Raw genomic sequence first — 11,169 nt, forward strand, 5'->3', positions numbered from 1 at the left:
GGGCCAATCTTCATACTAAAATTTCTTTTAATAGAATATAAAATTAATTTTTTTAAAAAAATTAAAAATTTAAAAGGGCATGGTGACCTCAATATCAATGTGAGTTCGCCCCTGCACTTAACACTTCAAGTAAAATAGTTAAATGTAAATTAATTATATTATCAATGATTATTAAAATTAAAAAATAAATAATATTATTTATTATTAATTATAAAAGTGAATAATTTCGTATTTTATAGAAATTTAAAATAAAATTCAGAAAATTTAAAATGTAAATTATTTTTTTATAAATTATTCACATAATTAATTTTTATGATTTTTTTAAAATAAAACTACTTATATATAATATTAATAAAATTTTATCAAATAAATAGAAATATTATCTCAAATAGAGAAACAATTATACCTAATAGATTCTCTAGTCAAAGTACGAGCAATTAGAGTAGTATTATGACAAATCATCTAACAGAAATATGAGTTCTAGAGTCTAATAAAGATTTGTAATTATTTAAAATCAACCCCTTACATGAAATAATTTGACAAAAATACTCATCAATGTCTGTCTAAACCCGTGTACAAGATAATTTGGCAAAGATGCTCCTCCTTCTTTCTCATCTCTCAAGTATAAATAATTAAAGTCTCCCGAATAAAATTACGGAAAAGAGTTTTTATGAGATAAAACTCAAATAAGGTTTCAAAACTGACGTCGTCGTTGTGATTTCGGAAATTCATAATAACCAGTAAACCTCCATTGAACATTATCTTCGAAAACAACTGAATCAATAAAATTTGAAGAAAAATCAACCACAGAAACATACATATGACTCTTTCACATTAACGAAGTGTCTCATCTCAATCCTTGTCTATTGACTAAGAAACAACCATCAAAATGTAAAAAATTTATGAAAAACTTATATAAGAGAACTAAGAATTTTTGTTTTCATAAAAATAAAATGTCCGGCTTGTAACTAGTAACTAAATCCTTCAATGCATTAACTGTCCGAGAATTGCTGAATTCTCAACAGTTCTAATACAAGACGATTATTGCTTTCGATTATCCTGATTTTTGACGGGATGAACCGTTTCGCTATTGTATGTGAGAAATATATTATGCATATTCTGAAAATTGATTGAATTATATGTGAGAAATATTTTCACTATACAAAATTTATAACCGGTAATTAGAATATCTCTGAAACTCTTAATAGAGACAATAATACCTTTTTTTCATCAATAGTCAATTGATGCAGATCGTTTACCATACGAATGAAAAAAAAAAAATAAGTTTAAAAAAAAATTAACGATATTACCAAATCACAAATGAACTATAGAGATAAGCTTTTAATTTTTTTGGTTATAATTTATACATGTTTGAATGTAACATATTAATAATGTATTAATTTTGATTAAGACATTAAATAGCTATTTTGTTTGCTATTAGTAAAAAGTTAACGATGTTCTTCGTCACGCTGATTTTTTTTTTATTATTTTGCAGCGAATATCCGGAAGTTGTCTATTTTTTGAATCTTCAATTATACTCCATTACAGATACAAATACGACAAGGTGGGGGGAGGGCGTTTGGATCTTCTACAATGATCAAACGTTAGTTATATTTTTGGATCCACTAGATCATGCCACGTAAGTAGTCAATCTAATCAACGGTAGACATCTCATAACAAATGGATGGTTCAATGTGATTTACCGTAGAAAAGCGCAGCATAAATCGGGCTTCTTTTTGTATTTATTTTATTAAATTAACAGCGCCAGCAGAGCAGGAGAACCAACCGCAAGCAATTCCTCACCTTGTCTCACCCAACACTCAAATATCCCCAAGGAGACCAGTTTCCTTTCCGTTTCTGGTCCCTAGCTCCGCCTCCATCCTCGACAAAACCTTATCGCCGGGAAATTTCGGCAAAGGTAATCCATCCTTTGTTTGTTTGACGAGAAACAGCTATTAACATCAAAATTAGATGAAGTAAAAGCTTCGATTGCACAATTTCTTCTTCTTCTTCTTTTTTTTTTTTAAATCTAATTAGTACTATTTCGATATCAGCTGCCAAACAGTTCTTTAGGTTTTCCTGTTCTTTAGGTTTTCCTTTTCTTTTATTCTTTATCCTTTCTATGGAGTTTCTTTTCTTTTCTCCTCCTTGCGCTCTTTTATATGATCTTGCAGTTTTTTTTTTCTTTATTTGAATCTACTTCAGCATCGTGGATGGATTAGATGAGGTTGTTAGCTTGAATAGTGGAATTCAATTTATTGCTCTTTGTACTTGACGGAGACTCTGTGTGAAATTCGTGGACGGAGATTTCATTTGATTTTGATTTTATTTTTGGGTGATATCCTTTCAGATTATTTTTAAAATCTGTCTTACTAATCTTTTGTGTATGTGTTGGTGTGCCTAACCATTCACTCATTTTTACTTAATCACCTGTTAGCATTATGGTAATACAAATAAATGATATTGAAAACTCAATAAGGTTGATCTTTTGGGCCCGTTTCAAGCCAGGATGACTAATCCATCAATCTTGGGGAAATGGTCTTCTTTTGTTATTTTTATTTCTGTTTTAATCTTGTACATATCGAGTCTCAATTCTTTTTGTACTTCAAAGTTAAAAGTTGTTATGGTTAGTAATTAGAAGATGCAGAGGAATTTTATCTTGTCCCGTAGTATCGATTGGTTTGAATATGAGTGAATTATGCCCTTGGCTTCAATTTTTATTTTTGTGTTGGTTAGTAATTGGAAGATGCAAGGGAATCTTATCTTGTGCCTGTAGTATCATTGATTTGAATGTAAATTAATTATGCTCTTGGCTTGAAATTTTTTGTTGCTCTTCTGGGAAGTGGATTCTCTTGAGAATTTTAAGATCTAATTACTTGCTTGCTCCTTGCTCCTTTTTTATTGCGTAATGCCTAATTGGCATAGTTTTAGAATAAAACATGTTAGCTGAAAAGTGAAAAGAGGAGGAAAGTAATGGAGATATGATTGAGCTGGTTAGGAGGAGCAGGAATTTAGCTGGTTTCATAATTGAGGCATGCATGATTTGGGCTCATGTTGCTTGACACCTTAAGCAACATGTACAACGGATGAATTATATATATCTATGTCCTTGATCACCAAGTCCTAACCATTCTTGGCTTCCATTGGGTAGGGTGAGAAATGTAACAATAATTTGAGTGTGGAATGTGAACCATGGAAGCAGCTAATGGCAGATTTACAGTGGGGGCACCTCTGGGCTCTGGCCCTTGCCCTTGCCTCTTCTCTAAATTTTCTTGTAATTTTTTTTCCTCGAAATTGCCCCTTGACCTCACACTAGTTGCACCCATTGACCATGTAAAATTTGTATCTATATGCTAGTTTCTTGTGAATTTTCCCCTACTAAATTGTTCTTACTCTTAATGTTACAAGTAGCTTCCTTTAAAATATTGATATTTTTAGCATATAAATACATGTGTATATATTGCCCTCTCTGAAAAATTTTTCTGGATCCACAACTGGAAGAAGCCAAAAACCATTTGAATGTCACAAGGCAGTATCATGGAGTTCTATTCTTTATCAAGTAAACTCCAAGGTAAAACACGATAGATATCATATTCTAGATGCAGCAGAACATGTGGAACATGAGCTCATCCTTTGCACCTCAATTTCCTCCTTCACACCCTTGCTGAAAGTTAGAATATTCTTACTTGAGGTTGAAAATAAATACTCAGTATGCTGTGCTTGAAACACTGCTAAAAAATTATCCTTTCTCGAGTTTAATCCATATTAAGTACTTCATATCCTATTTTTCCTTTTATTTATCGTATTTATTTTCTGTAGATATCAACACATTATCAGTTCTGTTGGACTTCTCAATGTACAAAGAGAAGTTTCTCTTGTATATTTTCTAATTTGATGTTGGTGTTACTTGTTTCCTTCGCAACTTCAGTTATCATGGATATGAGAGTTGGGCTCTTATTTCTTCTTGTGTTGGGTGCTGGCTGGGCTTGTGCTGCTAGACAAATGGCAGACACCGAGCTTTCTTATGAAAGCAAAGTGATCTCTGATATACCAGGTAACATTAAAACTTCAATGATATTATCAATGGAAGAATGCACGTTAGGTCCTAAATTCCAGATTTATTTGTATGGTTAGACAAGGGTTTAACACATTTTTTTATGGGTAGGTTGAGTCAGACTAATTTGACAAATCTAACTTATGCTGTTTTACACTACTGGTCCTTCTTGGCCATAGCACATTGTTTGACGAATTTGAATGTGGTAGAAATGTTGAGTTCGAGATCAATGTTGTTTAGACTTATCTTTTGGTGATTTGATGCTCAAAAGTTTGTTAGTTTTACTGTTGAAAACTTCAAGATGAAGCTGGTTTATTTTGTAAAGACTGGCTAACACTCTGCTTCGACCTTTGCTAAAATTCAGCTTATATTTCCTGATTTTGTGTTTGAAATTAAGTAGTAAAGCATTTTCTGACTTGCCAATTTGTAAAGGTGGTTGCTGTGGGTTTTTTTTTTTTTGGGGGGGGGGGTGGGAAGAGTCCTGCCTGCCTCATGGCATGATGATGTGAAGAATATTTCAAATTCTGGCTTTATTTCTACTTTGGTGGGAAGGTCAAATGACCCTCCCATTTAAGATGTTGTAAATGTGTGGCTTTAATCAGCACTAGTTTCTTGACTGGAGTGCTGAATATTATCAAACATTTGATGTCATCCTGATTCAGCTACACAAGCGAAAGATCAGGAGCAAGGAAGGGAAGATCAAGCTTCAGATGGAGTTTCCAGGAATAAACAGTTATGCACATTATGTGAGGAATTTACTTCCCAAGCACTTGATTACCTAACTGAAAACAAGACCCAGACAGAAGTTATTGACATCCTTCATGAAGCCTGCTCTCGAGTGCCTTCATTCAAGCAACAGGTATTTAGTTTAAGCGTGGTAGATTACATTTCTTGAAATTAGGTATATGCATTTGAATTGGCCTCTATTCTCTTTTTTGAGTATTGTTCTTTGATTGGTTTTCATGCCACACTTATATTATCTTTTTTTGTGGACTGATAATTCCTCATACGCGTGTCCTTTTCTTATTGAATATACAATCCTTAGTGGCCATTACCACCAATATAGTAAGTTAAAAGAGTAAAACCCTACTTCATGAGGGCTCAATGATAAGGGATACTATTGCATGCATCATGTAATTTAAAACCAACCACTGACCACAGCACTATTAAAGTGTTCATGGCTTATATGGCAATTTTTTTTTTCTCAAAGGCTTATATGACAATTTAAGGCAACTTTCATTTTTTTAAGCTTTCATTTTCTTTTAATAAAATTATTAATTTGTTATAACACTATTTCCTTAGTATACAACCTCTGCTTGATAAAGTAGTACACTGGGTATATGAATATCTAATAATTTGCACAATAATAAAAACTTGAAAAGTTTATGGGCTATTTAGTGGGTCTTCACATTTAAATTGATGGAGCTGCACCCATATGCATGTGGCTTATTCTAGAAGGGGAAGGGAACATGAAAATGTAGCTTAATGCCTTTTCTGATGGCCATAGGATTAATCTATCTGCTGGAATTGGCAGAATTATCTCCCCATGGTGATTGATGCCCCTGCAATATGCTGTCCATAATATGTAAACCTTTTGTGGAACAAAGTAAAATGTTGTTCTTTATAATTTTAGATTCTTAATTACTAATACTTGCATTTTCTTCTTTTGTATTGCCATCTTCAGATAAAACTGTTTAATCATGGAATTAAGTAATATTACACACATCCATGTCAACTTTAGTCTTTAGGTGGGGGATTGATTTTAATCTGAGGATCTGGATGTTTTAAATTGTATAATAAAAATTTGGACTGGCAAAAGAGGAAAATAAATTTTTCAATCAAATTGTTGAGAGCGTTTGAAATTACATATTTTTTTGGGTAGTTATTACAAATTCACTTTCAATTAAGTTCTTATCCACATAACAGGTCCGACCAACTTAAAAACCTATATTTTTAGTCATACTTAAGTGGTTTCTACTAACTTATCTAGTCCAAATCCTTTATCCCTTGTTTGGATGGAACGAGTATGGAGGGATTTGCATGTGATTTTAGTTCTTTGGCTGGCTAATTGCTTGCAGTCATTACAATTATTTTTAAGTACTGATACTATAAATTCATAGTTGTATTGTTTCGCATGTACAGATACATAAAATGGATTAAATTTCACTTGCTATATGAAAAGATGAAACTCTAAACTTGTATAAAACTTCCAACATGTCGCTTCACGAGTAATATTTTGTTTTTGCATTTCTCTAGCGTATAATTTCTTTAATGGCTTGCTTTACACAGTGCAACACTTTGGTGGACTACTATGCTCCTCTCTTCTTTCTAGAAGTTTCCTCAGTACAGCCTGAACAATTCTGTCAAAAAGTGAATCTTTGTCAGGAAGTGGTGTTTATTTCCTCTGAACTCCAACAAGATAAATGTGGAATTTGCCATCGTGCTGTTTCAGAAGTATTACTCAAGTTGAAAAATCCTGACACACAGGTTTGTACTTGCGCCACATTTGAAGATTAGGGGCCTGATCCCCATTCCTTTGACTTGTATTGATGAGAAGTTGAGTGCATGAGAATTGAGCAAAAAGTAGCAGAATTAATGGATTCTAATGAGGAAATGAATTGATAAACAATTTTCTGCTACTGTAGCTGAAAGTGTGTGCAGCAGATAACCTTGGTTCATAGAGTTTCTTTTATACTTGGACATGCTATGTAGCGTCCAATTTTTTTGTCATGGCTTATAAGAAAGCAAGGAACATGCTTAGATTTTATATATTCTTGATAAGTCATAAAAGATATAGTGAAAAAAAAAAGGTTTGACATGTCTGAAGTGAAATTGAATGCTTTTTTCTCGATCATGATAGACTTGCCTATTAATTTTCTTTCTCAAGGTTATGCTGTTTCAATGTTCCTACTTCATTACCTTATGAATATGTCAATCATATGTAGATTAGGTGCCAATATTTGTTAGTTTCTCTTTTAGCATGCACTACCTGAAAACTTCTTTAATTCAGAGTCCTCCAACTCGCCTAGCAGAAAAAAGAAGCCTTGTCGTTGTTAATGTATTCTTTTGCTGGTTGAATATATATCTATATATATATTTTTTAATATATATGATGTGCTCTTTTTTAATATATATCTATATTTTTTTTTTCATGTCAGCTCGAGATAATTGAGATACTTCTGAAGGGATGCAATGCTATGGAGAACTATGCTGCAAAGGTGAGATGATAGTAACTTCTAGATATGAAATGTGTGAGAAATATGTTTTAAATTAATTATAGTTGGGTATCAATATATTCATAAAATCCACCTACACAAAATTGCGATAACCTTCATCATTTTGCTGATCTGACATCCACGGTATCTCATGATTTTAATTAGCGTCCCTCATTTATTGTTATTGATGATATCATACTTCATGGCTGGGTGTGGGATGGGCACATTGGGATTACTGCCTGTAAGAATGCTCCTATGTGAATTATGAATTGTCAAGTGTCACAATTAACAAAAGTACTCTGACAAAACTATATATAGTTTTGCCTCCTTGTTGGTTGAAAAATTATCCTCTTCCTCGTTGATGCAAGATTTAGTTGAATTGATTTCATTGATTTGCAGTGCAAGAAATTGGTTTTCGAGTATGGCCCTGTTATCCTTATCAATGCGGAACAGTTTCTGGAAAACACAGACGTATGTACTGCGGTACATGCCTGTGATTCTGCTGACGGGCAAGCAGCAACGGTGTTAAAGGCCGATTCTTAATCAAGTGGAATGAAAATGAGTATAGTTGCTACTTTTCTCGTGTAATGATTTGGTTGCAGGTGTTTGTATGATGGGATTCCTATACCATATTTGTGCTTGTATTGTAATTATGATGTCAACTGTAATTTCCATAATTGTTTTGAAATTTATTTGATCTTATAAGTTGATCAAAGATGTCGAAGCTTAATTACCTTATCTGCACCTCTATATTACCGTAATATATTTGTCATGGGGCTGAAAATTGATAATTCAATAAATTTTATTTCTTTTCTGCCAATTTGTTTCCATTTGAGTTAAATTATTAAAATTTGCATCAAACTTAAAGTTAGTGATAGAATTGTTAAAAGTAAAAAAGCATTTAATTAAAATTAGTAGCTAATGGGCATTTTTGGTTCATTTTATTTTTAAATTGCTTAAATTTGAAAGAATAAATTATCTTTATATTTAATGTAATCACCACTTTGTATAAAAATAGTTTTTGCTTTCACTATTATCACAGCTACCCACTATTTCAACAAACATTCATGATTCAACCAACGCCACAATATGAGGAGAACCATTCTTATTCCTACCGCTCGATCACTACCATTGATGCTCACACCATCAAATCAATTCATCATTTCTCGCTCTTTTATTTTTATCCTCACAAATAAATGAAATATTAAAATAAAAAATTAACATAATGCCCATTATGTTGCATTATTTATTTTATTTATATTGTATTATATTTTTGATAAATTATTTATATCATTTTACATCTTATCAAAATAGAGTCTTTATTGTTCTTGAGGTTCAACATCCTCATATTATTCATTAATTATATTTTTATAAATATTTTTAGAAGTTTTTCCATAAGTTTACTACTACTAACATGGAGCCAGATCCAAAAAAAGAAAAATAGTAACATGTAGCCAAGGGGCCCTCCTGAAATTTTTATTGAAAATTAAAGTTACTTATATATTTAGTTTTTTAAAATCTACATAATTTTTATGCGAATAACTATGTTGATGCAGAAGTGTGAGATGGGCAGATTGTTGGGGCAAGGAACCTTTACCAGAGTCCACCATGCGAGGAATCTTCAAACTGGATTGAGTGTAGCCATCAAGATAATTGACAAAGAGCAGGCACTGAAGGTTGGGATGATGGAGCAGATAAAGGGAGAAATTTCTGTTATGAGATTGATTAGACATCCAAATGTTGTAGAACTTTATGAGATGATGGCTACCAAATCCTAGATTTACTTCGTCATGGAATATGTCAAAGGTGGTGAGCTTTTCAACAAAGTAGCGCTAAAGAGAAGCTCAGGGAGGACATTGGACGAAAATATTTTCAACAGTTGATCAGTGCAGTTGATTATTGCCAGAGGAGTATCTCATCGTGATTTGAAACCAGAAAACCTACTCTTGGACGAGAATGAGAATCTAAAGATTTCGGATTTTGGTTTAAGTGCGCTTCCTGAATGTAAGCGACAGGATGAGTTACTTCATACTACTGCCTGTGAAACCGTTGCTTATAGCTCATAAACAGAGAAGGTTGTTGGGAAATCTATAAATTTTTTAGGATCTAAATAATTAAATAATAAACCACATTTTACTTTGTATTACATGATCCATATATAATAAATATATACTACGAATTATGTATATAATTCAGGTTAGCTGGAATTGTATTGTATTCCATAAAAACTCAATTAATTGAATATTTTCAAATTCCCCGACCAACATCGGTCCTTTTGTTTTAATGCAGTTTGAATTCTTGGATATTTTCAAATTCCACGATCGACGTCCTTTTGTTTCAATACAGTCAAGAGATAGCTTGATATCCATAGTAAAATAGTCCATCTAGAAAAAAAAGAAAGTCTTCCATCAAATTATTTCGATAATGAATAGACTTTGAGAAGAGTTTTTTTTTTTTTTTAAGTAACAGAAAACATATTTTCTAGAGAACTCAAAAGTGAGAACTTAGAGAGAGTTTTTTCCCTTGATTGAGAGAATGGGAGTTGGTGTGCAATTATACCCATCACTCTCTCATAGACCATTATATAGAGAGTTTTTTCTCTCGATTGAGAGAATGGGAGTTGGTGTGCAATTATAGCCATCATTCTCTCATAGACCATTATATGGTAGAAATAAAATTTAAAATTTATTTTTTTAATTTATATAAAACAAATTAAAATTGGACTATCATAAATAAGATGCATAATCTTATTTCGAACTTTTTATTTTTGACTCTATCTTGGGATGTATACTTTTTGTCACTTCTATTCACACATGATAGGACATGATGATATGTACACTGCAATTTTCATACTTAACAAATAAACTGTGTGATTTGTGTATACTTCGAGAGCTAAAATGTTATATGTATGTTAGGGCAATATAACCGCTCAAATGGCAAAATTCAGAATAGTTGTATTATGCAATACCCTAGATTATTTATCACATTGAATATCCATATAATTTTAATTATTTTCTTTTATATCCATAATTATAGTTTATCCATATATAAACATAATTGACCGGTTAATAAACATAAAACTAATGTGATACTTTCATATGATCTTCCTTACATCTTATACTTTCAATCCTAATTCAATTTGCTTTTCTAGGAATATTTCGTCAAGTTGCATCATTCATAATTATTTGATAATATTCTAAGATAACAAATATTAAACTAACTCTCAAGTAACATATCAGAGTCCTAAGGGTATTAGAAAGATTACTTATACTCTTTAGGACCTCACATATTAACAAGTAGAGATCAACGATTGTACTCTCATCATTGGTCACAAACACATGCGGTATAAATCACATGCTACGATATCTCTTCCATTCATAATGGAGCTTATATCTTTATTTAAGATACCGTACAGACGATAATTTGAGTATACTTAATGTTCAAATTTAAGTTCTCTAAGCTACTCATTTTAAAACAGAAACTCAATATAGCTGTTAAAATAGATAATGTGACTTATTCACATAAAATCATTGTAAAATTCAATAATCTCCCACTATTATTTTCAATCTCTTTGAGATGACATCTTGTATTATAAGTTGTTCTGAGCTCACAATTTTATCCACAGATAATATAAAACTTATAATTGTCTTATGTTTTATTATCTCACTAGATAATAAAATCAATGCCATGTAAAGATACATTTATTATCTGTCTAACATATTTCTCATAATCATATCCCTGATGTAAAATAGTATGTATGAATTGCATAATTGCAATTAATAATTTAAATGTATTAACTCATTATCTTATCCTCTACGCTAACTTAATCACTTTATAAGACTATACAAAATATCTTTTGTACTCATCTTCATTAGAAGACTTAAAGTAATTTCATGCGTA

The 11,169-nt window shown here is 31.7% G+C and overlaps 1 protein-coding gene across 1 annotated transcript; it reads left to right on the forward strand.

Annotated features, from left to right (window-relative positions):
* Window positions 1-1,709: 1,709 nt before the first annotated feature.
* LOC110623395 (prosaposin) lies at window positions 1,710-8,007 on the forward strand. Its single transcript, XM_021768326.2, has 6 exons — window positions 1,710-1,918; window positions 3,929-4,054; window positions 4,717-4,913; window positions 6,344-6,541; window positions 7,213-7,272; window positions 7,669-8,007. Exons 2-6 carry the CDS (start codon window positions 3,934-3,936, stop codon window positions 7,810-7,812), a joined length of 720 nt encoding a protein of 239 aa, XP_021624018.1. The 5' UTR covers window positions 1,710-1,918; window positions 3,929-3,933; the 3' UTR covers window positions 7,813-8,007.
* Window positions 8,008-11,169: the final 3,162 nt, after the last annotated feature.

Source organism: Manihot esculenta, chromosome 9 (assembly GCF_001659605.2).
Source record: "Manihot esculenta cultivar AM560-2 chromosome 9, M.esculenta_v8, whole genome shotgun sequence".
In the NCBI taxonomy this organism is placed as follows: Eukaryota; Viridiplantae; Streptophyta; class Magnoliopsida; order Malpighiales; family Euphorbiaceae; genus Manihot; species Manihot esculenta.

Bases quoted from the DNA above. Each gene is read 5' to 3' on its own strand.
- LOC110623395 (XM_021768326.2), top strand. From the start codon at position 3,934: ATGGATATGAGAGTTGGGCTCTTATTTCTTCTTGTGTTGGGTGCTGGC. The intron at 4,055-4,716 runs GTAACATTAAAA...ATCCTGATTCAG, and splicing joins AGTGATCTCTGATATACCAG to CTACACAAGCGAAAGATCAG. The intron at 7,273-7,668 runs GTGAGATGATAG...ATTGATTTGCAG, and splicing joins TGGAGAACTATGCTGCAAAG to TGCAAGAAATTGGTTTTCGA.